Source organism: Saprolegnia diclina (assembly GCF_000281045.1).
Source record: "Saprolegnia diclina VS20 unplaced genomic scaffold supercont1.1, whole genome shotgun sequence".
In the NCBI taxonomy this organism is placed as follows: domain Eukaryota; phylum Oomycota; class Saprolegniomycetes; order Saprolegniales; family Saprolegniaceae; genus Saprolegnia; species Saprolegnia diclina.
Window position 1 is genome coordinate 337,524 of NW_008246068.1, and position 16,792 is coordinate 354,315.

Sequence of the window (16,792 nt, forward strand, 5' to 3'; positions counted from 1 at the left end):
TGCGCAAGTCTTTCTCACGATGCCAGTCGAGGCCAACTCTACACTCCACTCGATCGAGCCACGACGCTAAAGCCGCGCCGAATCTTGGACTTGCAGCTCCAAAGGCATTGTTGTGAGCCGCTTGATCCCACTCGAGTGGGTGCCAGTCGTGTCAACGGTACACGAAAGCACGTGTCGGACAGGCGGGCCAGAAATCGACGGCACAAGGCATTTCTCGTGTTGCTATCGCACAACTGGGCCACGACCAACTCGGCAACCGCGCTCAATATCAACGCCAATCGTCGCCAAGGGTTCACTCGTTGTCGACTCAATTTGACGGGCACCAAAAACCCTCAAGTGTCCTGCCGAGATCAAGTCGTGGTTTGACCTCGATAACAACGTCGGGTTATAGTCTTAAACTGCTGGCCGTGGCCGAGTCTCCTCGTCTCTGCGACGTAGTTGTACCGGACGCCACTCGCTCTCGAGGCCAAAGTAAATAAGGGCGTTTGTTGATAGGCAATTTCGTCTCATCGAGTTAAATAAGGTGCGATCTTATCGCTTGTACATGTCGGGGTGGCGTAAGTTGAGCATCGCGAGCAGGGTTTCGAGGCTGAGCCCGGACGTCGCCTTGGTATGTTCTCTGGCGTCGAGCTCCTTTTGCAGAAACGGGTGGTGCAAGAGCGAGTGCGTCGTCATGCGCTTCACGGGGTTTACTTGGAGGAGCCCATCGACAACGTCCAACGCGTCGGGCGAGAAGTAGCCTCCGAGATGCCACACCTTGACCAACGCGCGAATGCCGCTCGTGTGCAACACGCGGTAGCGCTCGTCGTCGACCGATGTGCTCTCGATCGGTGGGGCGCCCGTGAGCATGATGTAGAGCAGAATGCCGAGCGACCACATGTCGGCGAGGAGCGGCTGGTACGCGACGCCTTGGTAGACTTCGGGCGCCATGTAGAAGAGCTTCCCGACGCACTCGTGCCGCGTCGGCGCAATCGGCACGGCGAGGCCAAAGTCCATGACGCGGCACTGCTTCTTGGCGTCCACCAGAACGTTCTCGAGCGAGAGATCGCGGTGCGCATACCCAGATGCGTGGAGGAAGCTCACGCCGCGCACGATTTGTCGAAAATACGCCTGCGCGTCACGGAGGCCAAAGCGGCTCTCCGGGGCGTCGACGAGCACGTTGTACAGCTCGCCAAACTTGCAGTGGTCAAACACTAAGTGCGAATGCGTCTCGTTGTCAAACGAGTCGAGGAGCGAGAGGACGTTGGTGTGGCCGCCCCGCGCCGAGAGTGCTGTGTACACGGTCTTCTCCATCTCGCCGTCTTCGGCCACCTTTCGCTGCGTCGTGCACGCGCGCTTGGCGCGCATCGCAGCGAGGTTGGTTTGCTTGATCACAACGAGGCGCCCGGTCGCATTCTCCTTGCAGAGGAGCACTTGGCCGTAAATGGCGTCGGCGACCTTCTCGACCAGCGTGTACGCGTCCATCGAATGGTAAGTCGAAGAATGGGCCGCAAGAACCGGAGCATCCGTTGAGGTCCAGACACGAACACCACCACTTGGCGCGAGGTTCCCGCCACGATTCACTCAATAAGTACTTGATATTTTTTCGTCAGCCAATCACAACGCGATTGGAAAGATTCTCGACGGTAGCAAGTACTGACTGTGGCAACTGTAACGCTACAGCATTGCACACCATGGCGTTCGTCGTGCAACCCTCGGGCGCGCTGCGCGTCATTGCCACGTACTTCAATGCACCAGCGAGGGTGACTAACACGCAACCTCCTTTTCTAGTGTGCTGCAAAGGAAATATCGGAGCATATTGAGGGGATATTAACGCCAAACGGTACATGCGCGTCTACGCAGTCGCCTTGTCGAAAGGTCAACGGTGACTCACGCCAGCGCAGCGACGAACGGATGCTGGATGCTGGCTCCATGATCCCAAGCGTTGAAGTCACCGGTAGCTTCGCGTTGAAGCGCAGAGGGTCCTGCAACTGCATGTCGACTGGCTCGGAGGATCGACGCACGGTGAGTCACAAGGCCGGATGCAACGCATTTTGGTTGCAGTGAATCCAACCGTATCTTCTATTCGCATGCGTTTCCTGCTAAATATGCTCTAGCCACGGAGCAAAAGCGAGTGACAAAGTGTACATGAGTGGTGCTGGTTCCATGGAAAACTAAGTTTTTTGTTAAATAAGTAAAATACGGGTAAATACAGTGGTCACAAACGCGCAAAGACGAGCACATGCAGAAGACGCCAGTGCACGACAGTGCCTCATTTCAGCGCGGTCGGCACGTCTGCGATCGATGCCAATGGCGCGGCTGTGATCTTGCGCGACGACGGGCGGCGGATGGTCTTGAAGCGGTGCATGACTGCCGACGCAAGACCCACGCGCTTGGTCGAGGCGTCGGAAGCAATCTTGTGGTCGTCGCCTGTTGTGATCTTGATGTCGGCAATGTGCAGAATAGCCTCGGAGGGATCGACCACAAAGGCGTGGTGGAGGAGGGCGTCGAGCGAGAGCCGCGCAGTAGCGTCCGGGTGCAGCAGCTGCCCCAGCAGGTCCAGCGCGTCCGCATCAAAGAAGTGTGTCATCTTCCAGAGCTCGAGAAGCTTGACGACGCCCTTGGCGCGAATGACGCGGAAGCGGCTGTCCGACTCGGCGGCCACTTCGACGGGCGGGATACCCGCGAGCATGATGAAGAGCATAATGCCAAGCGACCACATGTCGGCTTTGGCCGGGTCGTACGACTGGCCCGCGAGCACCTCGGGCGCCATGTAGAACGTCTTTCCGACCGCTTCCTTGCGCAAGCTCGGTAGGCTCGCCGCGAGGCCAAAGTCGCAAATGTGGCAAATGCCGGTTCCGTCGACGAGGACGTTCTCGAGCGAGAGGTCGCGATGGGCAAAACCGCGGCTGTGCATAAAGGCCACGCCGCGGACAATCTGCCGAAAGAAGGCGGTCGCGGTCGGGAGCGCAAGGCGCTGGCCCGGCGCGTTGCTCACGACGTCGTAGAGCTCGCCGCCAGCGCAAAAGTCGAGTACAAAGTGCTCGTAGCCGTCCTGCGTAAAGTCGTCGCGCATGCGCAGCACGTTGGTGTGGCCGCCATCGGCGCTCAGCGCGCGGTTGACGTGCTTCTCAAAGAGAATGTCTTCCGAGATGGGGCGTTGCCCGACGAGCATCGTTTGGCGGCGCGCGGCCTCGAGCTTCATGCGCTTGATGGCCACGCGGTCGCCGGTGACGGCGTCGCGAGCCAAGACGACGTCACCGTACAGTGCGGGCGCTAGCACGCGGTCGATCGTGTATCGGTCCATGCTGGTCGTGGTAGATGGAAACTTGAAGAATGCGCCCGTCGAAGCAGGTTGACAATCTCCAATCCAGGACCATCACTCTGTGTGAATTTTCTTTTATCCAATCGTATGGTGCACAGCAATTTTTAGCCAATGAAACGTGCCCACCTCGTTTCGCTCGCCCGTGGATTGGCAACAGCGAGGTGCCGCGTGGATCGTCATGCGACGACTTTGATTGGATGTTGCACGAGACACTCGGAGTATAGCCAATCAGAACACACGTCCCAATGCTTTCACCAATCCGGAGACAGTCCAAGCCGACTTCAATGCGACTGTGGCCGAAAGTTCACGTGGCGCGGTCTTTTTTATCGAAAGATTTGAAGAGATTGGAGATTTGTATAAAAAGGCGCGAAATACAAAAATAAGATCCGATTGTTGATGGCTGCTCGAGCTAGATTCAAGCGCGCTCCGTGATCATGTAGCACGCTTTGGCACAGTGTCTGCATATGGCGCTAGGCGCGTTCTCGTGTGTGGCATTTTTCGAAGCGCCGCGTCTGGTCGGCAGAAGCATCGGAACAGACTGGCGGGAACGGCAGAAGGACCAGTCTTGGCGCCAAACCGCAGAGTGGGACGAATCGTATCTCGGAAAATGTTGGTCGTGCTCGGAGGATTCCCTTTGGAGTTTGTATGGCGCACAACCGCAGCCTGGAATTCGCCCAGAACCCAAGCAGCCGGTGCCATTTTACTGGATTCAAATGCATCCATACAACCAGAGCTCGGAGAGGTTGTCAACACAACCACTTGAATCATCAAAGCTGCCTACGACTGCTGTAGTTGTGTGCATTTGTTGTCGTCAAGGCCAAAGCGATGAAGAAGGACGGAACGTATGGCTGGAAAGACACGGCGACGGTTTCACGCTCATGACGTGGCAAGCGGAATGACGAGCTTGCAGTGCAATCTCAAAAATTCACAATCTCATGTCGTCCATAGGCGTCGTAACTGGCAACGAACGAAGTCGCGTGCTGTCTGCCGCACGCTTCTTCTCGAGGACGAAGAAAGAAAATGTATGGTGCGCTGTCGGTTTCAACAATCTCTTGAGGGTCGAGCGCGAAGAAGCTTCTGTCCGACTAGGCTGCTGGACCAAATCCGTCGCTTACTAGACCGGTATGTAAAATCGTAGCCTAGTTTCATTTCGAGTGTTGGGAATGTCGAGGTCCTCTTCGTGTACGGGTAGATAAACTACCCAAGTGGCATGGCCTCGCCGGCCGACTAAATTGTAGCCTGCGCACTAGATCTCCTTGGTGAGGTGCACAAGATGGACCGTCTTGGTCATAGCAATAAGAATTCTTAGTCGATTTCCCAGCATCATCCTAGAAAAGGCCCACGGGGCTTCGTCTTACGCATGTGCATCGTGTACTCTGTCGGCTATACAACTAGAATCCGTCGTTCACATTGTCATACGAGCAGGTAATCGAGAAAGACGCTTGCAAGTCTCGGGCACCGTCCAATGGGTATCGACCAACGGCCACTATCCAGAGAGTTCAACTGACCGTGGAAGGCTAGTACGGCAACGGCACATTTTTGACATCGTCGTCGCGGTGCTTCGTTTGGCCCTTGCGTAAGCCACGAGCTTTCAATGGAAAAGGCTCGTCGCTCACTCTTTTGTCCACAATACAAACTCTGTCGACGAAGATATTTGATTGGCAAAGGGAACACAGTGGCTATGAATAGCCACTGCCATGATGAGCCAACGCCACGATTTCATTTTAGCTTCTTCATGCAACGCAGCAGTACACCTCAGCTGCTGCTGGCATCGGCCATGCTTGCCGTCACGTCGGCGCTCGATGGGTGCCAGCAGTGTGAAGCCACCGGCAACTGCGCAACGGCGTACCGCAACACGCCGGGGCGATTTTGCGGGCACTGGCTCAGTAATATGGGTGCGACGCTCGGCTGCTGCTGCCCAACGGGCGCCATTTGCGCCGTGTCGAATTATGCATGCGAGTGCAAGAATCAGCCGACGACATCCTCCAGCTCGAGCGGCGGACTCATCGGCGGCATCGTCGGGGGTGTGATCTTTATCTTCATCGTCGTGGGCTTTGCCTGCTTCTTTCGGAAATGCTTCAAACTCTGCTGCGGCGTTCGCCACATCATCACGGTGCCGCAGCAAGCCGTGCCAATGGCCGTGCCCATGGCACAGCCCATCGTGTACCCACCGCAAGGCCAAGGCGGATACCCAGGGCAGCCCGTGAAACAACAGCCATACTGTGGTGGCCAACCCCAAGCCATGTACCCGGGGCAGCAGCCGCAGCAAGTAATGTACCCCGGCCAGCAAGTCATGTACCCCGGCCAGCAGCCGCAACAGGTCATGTACCAACCCCAGCCCCAGCCAGTGTTGTACCAGCCACAGCCCCAAGTGGTGTATCAGCCGCAACCTCAAGTGTTTGGCGGGGCTCATGTCGTCGTGGCGCCGCACCCCGTCGTTTACGGCGGCAACAACGGCTTCGTCGAAGGCATGATCGTCGGTGGCATGCTTGACGGTGGGCACCACCACCATCACTTTGGCGGCTTTGGCGACGGCGGCGACTATGGCCGTGATGGTGGTGGCTTTGGCGGCGACTTTGGCGGCGGTGGTGGTGACGGCGGGGGTACTTTTGGTGGTGACTTTTAGTCTAAGCTATTGCATCTATTATTGCATTGTTATCCTATACAACTCACGACGCTTCCACCGATTACATTTCAGTCATAAACGACTACAATGACCCGCGTCCCGTCGAGGTACGAGTGCGAATAGCAGCACCGTTGCCCCACCAGCCCCAAGCATCCATACCTAGCTCTTGCGTGAGAAACCGTGGTGTCCAACGACTCTCGCCAAACTCGGCTTTGATGACGACAGCGATGCGCAGTCGGCAAAGCATCGAAGAGCCTGGCGCACGGCTGCGGCAAGGTACGTTCCGTCGGGAGCAAGGTGAAGCTACAAGTATTGCATTGTCGAAGAAGATCACCGTGCCTTCGCGATGATGACGTGGCATGCTCCACAGGCACCCAAATTTCGAAGCCACGCAGCGCGCTCTGATTGGTCCATAAATGTGCGATTGTGTCTTCGATGGCCATTTGGCCATGTGGTCGACCTTGGAAGCGCAGGGCCTCCAGGCGTCCGGCGCTGCGCTCGTCGTCGTCGTCGCGCTCCTCGTACGCTGGCTCGTCTCGCTGCATCCGTACTCGGGCATGGGCCTTAGCCCCATGTTCGGCGACTACGAAGCCCAGCGCCATTGGATGGAGCTCACGTTCCAGCTGCCTCTCTCGCGCTGGTACCACTACGACCTCTTGTACTGGGGCCTCGACTACCCGCCGCTGACGGCGTACGTCTCATATATCTGCGGCTCGGTGGCTAGCGTTGTCGAGCCCGCGCTCGTGGCCTTGGACGCGTCGCGCGGCTACGAGACCGTGACGAGCAAGGTCTTTATGCGGGCGACGGTCCTCATCTGCGATCTCGTCGTCTTCATCCCGTCGCTCGCGCTGCTCGCCAAGTGCGTCTACGACAAGCAGTGGATGTTGCGCATGGAATTGCTCATGCTCATGCTCTTGCAGCCCGCGTTCATCTTGATTGACCACGGCCACTTTCAGGTTCCTTCCTCTCTTGCTGTTAGGAGCGTGTTATATCCATGCCAACTAGTACAACAACGTGTCGCTGGGCTTGACAACGCTTGCAGTTGTGTGCATTCTGCGCGATTATAACTTTGTCGGTGCCGTCTGCTACTGCCTCGCGCTCAACTTTAAGCAAATGTCGCTCTACTACGCGCCGGCCATCACGTTCTACCTCTTGGCCAAATGTGTCTATGGTCCCCGCTTCCTGTCTCTCTTTGCCACGCTCGCAACAGCCGTCCTTCTGACGTTCTCGGTGCTCTGGGCGCCGTTCTGCGTCTTCTCGGACACGACCTGCGTCGACGGCCTGGCCCAAGGTACATAGATACCTTGCAACATCCAGAATAGGACACGACGTGTGCTCCTAGTGCTCCACCGCATCTTCCCCGTCGGGCGTGGCCTCTTTGAAGACAAAGTGGCCAACGTCTGGTGCTGCCTCGACCTCTTCCTCAAGCTGCGGCAGCGCGTCGCCAGCCAAGAGCACCTGGTGTACCTCTGGTACATCGCAGAGGCTGTCGGCCAGCTCTCATAACATTGGGGTAGCACACTCGCCACGCTCCTGGCCTTTCTTCCGTCGGTTCTCGACCTCCTTCGACGACCACCGAGCCGCACGCGCTTCTTCCTCAGTCTTTTCAACTGCTCGATGGCCTTCTTTCTCTTTTCGTATCAAGGTCGATCTGCCAATATTGTCTTCTAGTGTGTTGACATGCTATGCATGTCTAGTCCACGAAAAATCGATTCTGCTGCCGCTCTTGCCCATGACGTTTTTGCTCTCGGAAGCGTCGCTGCTCGCAAGCCACTTTGGTGCTGTCGCGACCTTTAGGTATACCGCGTATCGATGTACAACATGTCTGATGCCGCAGTAGCATGTACTTTTTGCTCGTCAAGGACGGTCTCGTTGTCCCGTATGTGGCCGGCAGCCTCGGCTACGTCTGCTTTGGCATCTACCCGTACCTGACATCGTCGCGCTTGCACGCCGACGTCTCGGCGCCGGGTATCGATCGTGGCGGCCGAGTCCATCGCTGGCAGCGCGTCTACGTGCTTGTACGTGGCCGTGACTTTGGTGGCGCTCAACACCGCGTAGGTGTCGCTGCTGGGCATGCTCGTGCTGCACTTGGTGGCCGCGCTTGTGCCGCCACCGGCCAAGTACCCCCACGTCCACCAGTACCTCTTTGCCCTCTACGCGTGCGCTCACTTTGTGCTGGCGCTTGGCTACACAACGTACTGGCAGTGGACGGTCGTCGAGGTCGCCAAGACCAAGACCGACTAGACGCGGTTCAACCGCGGTTTGAACTGTTAACCCTCCCGCGACGGAGAGTTTTGGGCGATAATCTTAACCTACGTGAGCTTTGCCGCGAGTTGATGGGTGGGCGTACGCTTGTGCAGCAGAGCAGCCATTCGGTGCACCGACGCGAGTGACGGCAGTGCATCACCAACGCGTTTCCTTTGTTGCGTGGTCCGGGCAAGCGGCTAGACAAGTTGTGCGAGCGGCGACATTGCACTTGCAACTTGAAGTAGCGTTAGGGTGGTGGTGATGGGCAGGCACGCGCAGGTGCCGGCGTGTTGAGCAATCATTGGCTACGTGAGGGGGATTGGCTCCCCAATACGCTTGTTGGTGTAGACCACATGTCGACTGGTATTTCACTCACAACGAGTATAAGAAAGAATAAGATGAAGAATAAGTTAGTATAATGTTAAGTGGCGGTCGCAAGCGACGAGAGATACCGCATCGAGAGCTGCGCCATGGGCTTGAGCGCGTGCACGCTCATCAACACGGGCTGGCTCGCCGACCGCTTGCGCAGGTTCTTGAGGACGGGCGGGGTCGGATGCAAAAACTTGTGGGCCAGCACGTCGTCCAGCGACAAGCGCTGCATTGGACTCGGGTTGAGAAGCTTGGTGACGAGGTCGAGTGCGGCCGACGAGAGGTGCAGGCCGACGCGCGCAATGAGCGCCGCGACGCCCGTCTCGGGTGTAGCTGCTTGCGCCTCGAAAAAGATCTTGTAGTTGGCGTCGCGTAAGGTCGCCTCTTCAAAGAGCGGGCGGCCCGTGAGGAGCATGAAGAGCACGACGCCGAGCGCCCAGCGGTCTGCGGCCTGCGCGTTGTAAGCGCGGCGCATAAACATCTCGGGCGCCATGTAGTAGAGCTTCCCGACGCCGCCAAACTTGGTCGGTGTCGAGAGCAGTCCAAGGCCAAAGTCGCAGAGCCGGACACCGTTCCCGCCGTCGAGCAAGAGGTTCTCGAGCGACACGTCCAAATGTGCAATGTCGTGCTTGTGGATATGGGCAAGGCCTTTCACGATTTGGCGAAAGAGGCCCACGACGTGGCCCTCCTTCCAGACGGACGAGGTCGAGAGGAGGCTCGAGAGGAGGTCGCCGCCAACGCAATAGTCGGTGACCAAGTGCAGTTGACCGTTTTCAATAAAGTGATCGCGGAGATGCACGACGTTCTCGTGCGGGTACGGCTGCAGTGCGCGGTTGATAGCGAGCTCCTTGTACCCGAGCTCGCGCGCGTCAACTTCGTCGACATGCACCGCGTTCGTTGGAAAGCTTTTGATGACGACGAGGTCGCGGCTCGTAATGTGCTGGTAGACGGCCAAGGTCGCGTCGGTCTGCGCCAACGGCCGCACAAAGTCGTACGTGTTGGCGAGGTGCGAGTGGGGCATGGCTCGCTAAATAAGAACTGCCTTGCTCGGCCGGCGGCGCCTACTAGAGTCCGACTACACTGTACGAGCAGAGCGGCGGAGACGGCTTCTTGAATCTGGCACGCGCCCGCCTGCGACAGATGCACAATAAAATGCAAACGAGATTCCTTTTTAATGCGAGAGATTCAGTACAGTATACAAACGCAGGGTATTTAAAAGATTGGAGCATGAGATTGCATTACATTTTAATGCACTTGAAGTTGGCGCGGACAAATTTGTATAGACATGGCTACGATATGCAAAAGCCGACAATTTTTCACAACTTGACACAAAAGTATACCAATTTCCGGATTTGAAGACGTTATCCGGATTACTGCCGTCTGACGTCACGCCGATGACGGACCTGCGCACTGTCGGCGGCCGCCAAGGATTGATAACACGTATATGTGGGCAAACCGCGTGCATAGGAATGTTCGCGGAGGCTCTTTCTATCGCATCGACTGCGAAAAATAAAATTTAGGTCGCGTCGAATCGCGATATTAGAGCGCCAAATATTGCAGCCTTTAGCATATCGCTGAGAACATAGCGATGGCTCATCACATTTTGGAGGCGATCGCAGGTGATGGCTACTTGCAGCGCCGTCCGATTGGCCGAGCGCGGGCTAATGGAGGCGCGTGATGCTCGGCTGTCATGGCCCTGCGTCCTGCGACCAGACACGCTCTAGCAGCGTCTCTCTGTGTCGCTACCAGTCGCATTCACGCCAGGTGCCCAGCCTGCTCGTACAGCTCCTACATCCGCGTCGGTAATGGCAGCGCGCATCTCTATGACTCGCGACGAGTTCGCTAAGATACGGGTGGCGCCACATCGCAAGCCGTCGACGACCAAGCCAACCAAGCAACCACGGTTGACACGATATTACAAGTAGGAAATGGGGCTAGGCACGGTAGATCTTGATCACTTCGCGGATCTGCGCACGGCATACGGGGCACTCGGCCGTCGACTCGAAAATGCTCGACGCGCAGCTGAGGCACATGGTGTTGTGGCCGCAGGGTACGCACACGGCATCGCATGCGTCGTCGAGGCAGACGATGCATTCGGCTTGGTAGAGTGCGGGTGCGGTTGGCGCTACGGACGAGCAAGTGTCCTGAGGCCACAGAGTACCGACGACAACAACCGTGCAGTAAGTAGTACCTGGGCTCGGCAGTAGCACGTCGTCCAACGACGGAGCGGTCGGGGTGCACGGCGAGGGCGGCGGCGGGGCACGGGCCGCCGCAGACTACTCCAATGGTTTCGAATCCGGCTACGACAAGTACGGTACCTCAGTGTGCACCGACGATGAGCGGTAGGCTTCCGGGTCCATGCACGGGTCGTACACGGCTTGCAGCTACGCAAGCGGTTCGTGCGAAGCGGTAGGAGATGGTCGGGGAACGTACGGCGTCTGTGACGAGGAAGGTGGTCCACGCGGCGTAGCCGTCGGCGTTGACCGCCGCAAACTCGAGCGGCTCGTGCACCATTGTCGGCAGCGACGTGTGCGCACCGTCCTTCTTGACGCACTCGAGCGTAAAGGCAAAGGGCTTGCTGTTGAAGAGCTTTTGCTTGCTGTTGAAGTTGACCGCGTCGGCGCCGACGCGGAAGAGCACGACCGACCTAGTTCATTGTCGTCAAAGAAGGGTGTACGTTGAAGGAAGGGCGTGTACGAGGGCGTCGACGACCGCTCCCAGTTGGCATCGTCACGCCGCTCGGCCGAGAACGAGTAGAGCACGAGCTCAAAGTGTGAGCGCAGCGCGGTCCGCAGTACGATCCCGTACCTACCGCAACGTCCTTCGAGGTACTGTCCTGTTCATGTGGTGACGCACCGCCGCTTCCACGACTGCAGCGCCGAGACGCTCAGCGTGCGCGAAGCCAAGTTGTCGATGCTTTCGTAGACCCAGCCTTCAAAGACAGTACAGCGCTAATGCCACGTCATGAGCAGCTGCGAGAACACACAGAGGTGGCAACCTGCTCGAGGATGTCGACGCACGTTAGGAATCGCCGCGGCGCCTCATCGACGTCTTCGTACAAGGCGCGTGCTTGGTCGAGCGGCGACTGCCCGAGCGCGTTGAGGCGGAACGGCGAGACGCCGTGAAGCGTCACAAGGTACTGGAGCACTTCGGCCTTCCCGGCGAGCACAGCGTGGTGCACGGCGCTATCGCCACGGTTGTCAACTTGGTCGCGGAGGTAGAGCTGCGTCGCCTCGTGCTCGAAGAGCGCGTGGACGACCGCGAGGTGGCCCTTGGCGCAGGCGAGGAGCAGTGGCGTGCATCCGCTACCGTCTGTGATCTCGAGCGCGTCGCGGATGGCGTCGGGGCCATGGCCCTCGAGGTAGGTCGTGACGGCGCCGATGTCGCCGTTCTTGGCCGCGTACCAGAGCGCCGAGCCTGGCTGGACGACCGTCATCGCCCACTCGTAGAGCGCTTGGAGGCCGAACATGGTGACGAAAATACGAGACTTGAAATGGGCTGGGCATGGACAAGATACAATATCATATTGCCCCATCAATATTTAAAACCACGTGGGAATATGAATATGATGGCAATCCGTGCAATATGTGTACGATGCGCGCTGGCAAGCACAATTTGTTGCGGGCGAGGCTTGCATTAACCAGGTCAAATACATGTCTGGTAGATCTGTGCCCACGAAGGACACCACGAGACGACACGAACGCTGTGTACGAGCCCGCTTAGCCTCGAACGGCGGAACCCGCTCGCGACGAACGTTGTGTGGCCAAACAGGGCTTTTTTAGCTGGCGCAAGGGATATATGTGGGCAGAGACACGACATTGTACTCTCTTCTTCTCTCCCGACGATAGTTGATGTGCATTCTCGAGGTCGCAATTACCGAATATTGACCGTCGTCAATCTCAACTGCCATGACTATCACGAGAGCGCGCTCAACTATAGAGTGATGGTTATATATGTAGAATGTAGGTCGTAAAATGCGCTGAATTCAGACAACGGCGCAGCGGCAAACCGGAGCTGGAGCGCTGTGCTGCTCGTCCCGCATGACGAAGCGTGCATCATCCACATAAGGCGCGCTTGCTGGCGCGACCGCCACGCAGACACGCACCTACCATCGACGAACGGCCCGTGTGACGTGGCAGCACGCCAGGATCAAATCGGCGTCGACGTCATCATCCGACGCGTCCGTAGCCTCGCCACAGACGTTGTCCTTTGGCTCACGAGTTGGAGTCTAGCGTCCTATAAATTACAACAGGCAGTCGATCGCGTTGTCACTTGGTTGACCAAGTTGATTTGATTTTTGCAGTTCGTTTAGCACTGGAACAAGCGGATGATCTGAAGGATCTCGGCACGACACACGGGGCACGTTTTCGCATCTTGGGCCATGATCCGGTCGGCGCACTCCATACAAACAGCGTTGTGGCCGCACGGCACACAGACGCCGACCTGCGGCGCGTCATAGCACACGACGCACTCGCGACTTGGTGCGGGCAGCAGCGCACTCGGCGGCGCATAGGCCACCGGTGCACTCGGTGGTGCATAGGCCGGGGCGCTCGCTGGCTCGCAGAACGACGGTGCCGTCGCCGCAAACCGCCGGTCGTCGTCAATCTCGTCGAACGTGTCGACGGCGAGCTGCTTGGTGGGCACGGGTGGTGGTAATGGAAAGAGTTCGTTGTACTGCGGCGGCGGCATGGCAGGAAAGAGCTCTGTCGACGACGAGCCCGAGCTTTGACGCCGCACGCTGCCCTCGCGCGGTGGCAAGAACGAGTCGTTGGACCGGCTACTGGCGTCGCGCTGGGCCGCGTGCTAGTTGTATCAAGATGAGCCAATGCAGTGATACGAAGCACACCATCGAGGCTTGGACAAAACTCTCTTCGAAGAAGGCAACCCATTTCTCAAGGCTCGGGGCGTCGACGGCAGCACACTCGACGCGCTGCAGCTCGCCGGGCTCCGAGAGACTGGGCTTCTGAAGAGCATGAAACGAAAAGGTGTGGTCACGGTTGTTGATGTTGCGCTTCGAGCCCGGGAGTGTGAGCGGGTCGCCTTTTTCATACATCCAAAACGACCTATGCCGTTCGATTAGCCATATGCAAGATGACATGGGTAGGTACTCGGGCGCCGACGGACGCACGCCATTTTCGCGCTGGTCGTAAACAACAAACTGCAAAGTCGATGTCTCGTGGCCCGTCGCTAGCACGAGTACGAAGCGGAGGCGCCACGTGTGGCAGTTGAGTCCGACCGTGTTGAGAATGTACTTGTTGGCGATCGAGTCGAGCACGCTCTCGTAGAGCCAGCCCGAGAACACCAGCAGCCGCTAGGACAGGCCATCAGTATTTGGATGGTGTCGTTATAGGCATGTACCTGCTCGAGGAGTCGAATGCACTTGACGACGCAGCCGAGCTTGTCGCCGACGGCGCACGCGCGTCGCGCCACGTCGAGTGCCGTGAGAGAGCTCAAAGACCGAGCGTGCGGGTCCATCTCGGGCAGTGTGAGCAGCCACTGGACGATGACGTACTGTCCGTGCTGGCTCGCACAGTGGAGCGCTGTGAAGCCCGCTAGGTTGACCGCCAAGAGCTCAATGCCGCGAGCGTACAGCGCTTTGGCGCACTCGAGATGCCCGCCAAGGCACGCCATCATGAAGGGTGTGTTGTGCGCCTTGGCGTCCGGCACGTCAATGCCTACTGTTGCACGCCGCACGACGTCGACGAGGCCGTACTTGCATGCAAACCATATAGCTTGCTCGGGCGGGAACGTGCTGGACGCGAACGCATTGCCGAGCTTGGCGTGGGCCTTCTGTAGCTTGCCGCTGGCAGCGCGCTGCTTGCGCCGCCAGTGCTCAGCCTTGGCCGCGTCGCGGACGTAGCTCTCTGCCTTGAAGATGCACTTCTCTCGGCGCATCGTGCCATCGAGCACCTTGTCGTACAGCTTCTCGGTTTTGCGCAGCACCTTGTCCATGAGGATGGAGAATGAGCCGCTTCGACCGACCGCGCAGCGCCTGTTGGACTCTGTCCGGTTTTCCAACGACTTCGAAAACTTCGAGTCGACTTCGACGGTCGATTTTGAATGAGGTTGCACCACGACCTCTCCGAGTTTGCCGTGCCAGTAGCCTGACGCATGAGAATACTCGGTGCGTTTGGTCCTACGAGAGGGCTACGAGGACCTTCAGTACACGTACAAGTAGCTTCCCGACGACGCCTTGCTGGACCGGCAACGCAATAATGGGCGCTTCGCATATATTTGTTCGAACTTCGATTGGATAGAGTGTTGGTCGGCGGAATGCACGTTTGCAGCACCAATCAGCGACCACTTGGTGACTCGATCGACTAAGATCTGCTTGTCCCGAATTTTGAGATCTTCCAGCCTCTGCGACTCGGTCAAGGGAGCATCAGCATCATCAAAGCGTATCAGTCGTAGCTTGGTAGCATCGACTGTTATAACAGAGACCGCCACGGCTGCTCTCGCCTTGGTACTGGCACTGGCGTATTGCTAACGATGGGACGTTCCCAAAAATCTCAAAGGTGTGAATCTGGTGCAATGCGAGGAAATGCGACTAATTTCCCTTATAATTTTGCTGACAAAACCACATTTACGTCGAAAAAGTGGAAAGGTGGTGTGTTAAGTTAGACTCAATTTAGACGAAAGGCAATTGATTTCGACTTCGCGCTGGTACAGCGCACGCTCGTGCTCTTGCAGGCCCATGTACTCAGTCGTTGCGAGCTGCATTGCGTGCGCGACGTTGCACTTGGTTGCGTGAAAGTGGTGCATTGCGCGGTCGTCCGTGAGCACGGACGTCACGTCGCTCTTCTGGACGCACAAGAGATTGGCGCCGTCGGACGTGATGAGCCCGAGCGTGCCGTCGTCGTTGTAGGCAAACACGAGGCCCCGCACGTGGGCGGCGACCGTCGACGCCAGCGACGCCTTCCGATACGTCTTGACGACGTTCCCGACGCCATACCGGACCACATCCAGCATGCCAAGGTACTTTTTGAACAGGAACGGGTGGGCCTCCATGGTCGAGGGCGACCACATGTGCAGTGCGCGCGGGTGCGGTCGGTCCTTGCTGCTCTCGGCGAGGTAGCGGTCGCGGAGGCTATTCTCGACGCGGGGCAGGGGCCCGACCTGGTGGGATGTGCCAATCTTAGCAGCCGCCAAGTAGTTGAAGCGGATCTCGTGCTCTTGAAGCGCCGCAAAAGGCTCGAGAAGGTTCTCGGGGTTGTACCGGAAGCGGCAAATGAACGTCTTTTCGTCGTCGTCCGAGTCGATCTCGTGGCCTTGGCGAATGACGTTGAGCCGGTCCATAAAGTCGAGCGCGGACACGACCTTGCACGTTCCGCGCACGTGCTTGAGCAGATTCCGGTCGGTTTGCGTCGAGAGAAACACTTCGTGGTGCAGCACGGGCGTCCCCAGCTTTTCCAGAATTTCTGGCGCAATGTCCTCGGCCCGATAGAACCACTGCCCGACAAATGTGGTCGCTGACGACGGGCGCGCCAGCGACTGCATGCTGCGGACAAGAGCGACGCCTTCGTAGTCGCGGCCCAAGTCGACGAGGACGCAGTTGCCCACTTCGATCGCCGAGTCGTCGTCGCCCCTGGCCGGCGCCGTCGTGGGCTCGGTCTCGCTGGGCAGCGGGTCGTTGGGCTTGGTCCGCTTCGCCCGGCGCTCGGCCGAGTCAAGGTACGTCGGTGAGTCGCACGCGTAGTTGGTCACGGTGTTGCGCGCCTCGCGCGATGGCATCGATCGGCGACGCGGGGCGTCGGCGTCCATCTCGTCGTCTCGGATTCTGCCACCACGGGAAGCGCCGGCCACCGTATTTATTTTGGTTTTGGCCAATCTCACGGGATCCTGAACGGAAACGATGTTTGATTGGCCAAAATGCCAGATCGCCGCTTCGAACCCCGATATGCATGCCTTTATGCAGATTGTGCGGCAACCGTCGTCATACCCCTCGCGGGTTGTTCAGACCGTCGTACCTAGTTCATCGTTTGTCCGTTAATTCGTCGGTCCGTGACCTCGCCCAGCCGCGCGAGGACTTCAGCATAAATTCGCTCCAACAACGATGGTGTCGCTATCTTCTAAATGCAGCGAAACAAGTCCAAGGTAGACTTGGTACTTGCATTAGCCTCGCGTCGTGGACATGAAAAGCCACGTTGCAGTAAACACTTGCGAGGTATGACAGCGGGTGTCGGGCATGCACTTCAGAGTCTAGCTCCTCGGCCCACCGAGCGATGGGATTATATGATTGAGGGACA

General features: G+C 58.0%; 8 protein-coding genes across 8 annotated transcripts; 2 read left to right on the forward strand and 6 right to left on the reverse strand.

The window, feature by feature from the left end:
• Positions 1-405: 405 nt before the first annotated feature.
• Positions 406-1,471, reverse strand: SDRG_00115 (CAMK/CAMKL protein kinase). The gene has a single exon (XM_008605579.1). The coding sequence runs from the start codon at positions 1,462-1,464 to the stop codon at positions 532-534; it is 933 nt and encodes a 310-aa protein (XP_008603801.1). The 5' UTR covers positions 1,465-1,471; the 3' UTR covers positions 406-531.
• Positions 1,472-2,131: 660 nt separating this feature from the next.
• On the reverse strand, positions 2,132-3,307 carry SDRG_00116 (serine/threonine protein kinase). The gene has a single exon (XM_008605580.1). The coding sequence runs from the start codon at positions 3,284-3,286 to the stop codon at positions 2,252-2,254; it is 1,035 nt and encodes a 344-aa protein (XP_008603802.1). The 5' UTR covers positions 3,287-3,307; the 3' UTR covers positions 2,132-2,251.
• Positions 3,308-5,041: 1,734 nt separating this feature from the next.
• Positions 5,042-5,986, forward strand: SDRG_00117 (hypothetical protein). The gene has a single exon (XM_008605581.1). The coding sequence runs from the start codon at positions 5,082-5,084 to the stop codon at positions 5,928-5,930; it is 849 nt and encodes a 282-aa protein (XP_008603803.1). The 5' UTR covers positions 5,042-5,081; the 3' UTR covers positions 5,931-5,986.
• Positions 5,987-6,368: 382 nt separating this feature from the next.
• SDRG_00118 (hypothetical protein) lies at positions 6,369-8,268 on the forward strand. Its single transcript, XM_008605582.1, has 7 exons — positions 6,369-6,886; positions 6,936-7,221; positions 7,273-7,402; positions 7,448-7,575; positions 7,628-7,727; positions 7,771-7,948; positions 7,989-8,268. Exons 1-7 carry the CDS (start codon positions 6,380-6,382, stop codon positions 8,172-8,174), a joined length of 1,515 nt encoding a protein of 504 aa, XP_008603804.1. The 5' UTR covers positions 6,369-6,379; the 3' UTR covers positions 8,175-8,268.
• Positions 8,269-8,572: 304 nt separating this feature from the next.
• SDRG_00119 (serine/threonine protein kinase) lies at positions 8,573-9,646 on the reverse strand. The gene has a single exon (XM_008605583.1). The coding sequence runs from the start codon at positions 9,565-9,567 to the stop codon at positions 8,599-8,601; it is 969 nt and encodes a 322-aa protein (XP_008603805.1). The 5' UTR covers positions 9,568-9,646; the 3' UTR covers positions 8,573-8,598.
• A 774-nt stretch (positions 9,647-10,420) lies between these two features.
• Positions 10,421-12,045, reverse strand: SDRG_00120 (hypothetical protein). Its single transcript, XM_008605584.1, has 7 exons — positions 11,545-12,045; positions 11,403-11,497; positions 11,244-11,354; positions 10,980-11,193; positions 10,865-10,930; positions 10,738-10,822; positions 10,421-10,671 (listed from the first exon to the last, which is right to left on the reverse strand). Exons 1-7 carry the CDS (start codon positions 12,013-12,015, stop codon positions 10,481-10,483), a joined length of 1,233 nt encoding a protein of 410 aa, XP_008603806.1. The 5' UTR covers positions 12,016-12,045; the 3' UTR covers positions 10,421-10,480.
• A 761-nt stretch (positions 12,046-12,806) lies between these two features.
• Positions 12,807-14,640, reverse strand: SDRG_00121 (hypothetical protein). Its single transcript, XM_008605585.1, has 4 exons — positions 13,905-14,640; positions 13,655-13,857; positions 13,393-13,609; positions 12,807-13,349 (listed from the first exon to the last, which is right to left on the reverse strand). Exons 1-4 carry the CDS (start codon positions 14,496-14,498, stop codon positions 12,855-12,857), a joined length of 1,509 nt encoding a protein of 502 aa, XP_008603807.1. The 5' UTR covers positions 14,499-14,640; the 3' UTR covers positions 12,807-12,854.
• Positions 14,641-15,131: 491 nt separating this feature from the next.
• Positions 15,132-16,351, reverse strand: SDRG_00122 (hypothetical protein). The gene has a single exon (XM_008605586.1). The coding sequence runs from the start codon at positions 16,305-16,307 to the stop codon at positions 15,159-15,161; it is 1,149 nt and encodes a 382-aa protein (XP_008603808.1). The 5' UTR covers positions 16,308-16,351; the 3' UTR covers positions 15,132-15,158.
• Positions 16,352-16,792: the final 441 nt, after the last annotated feature.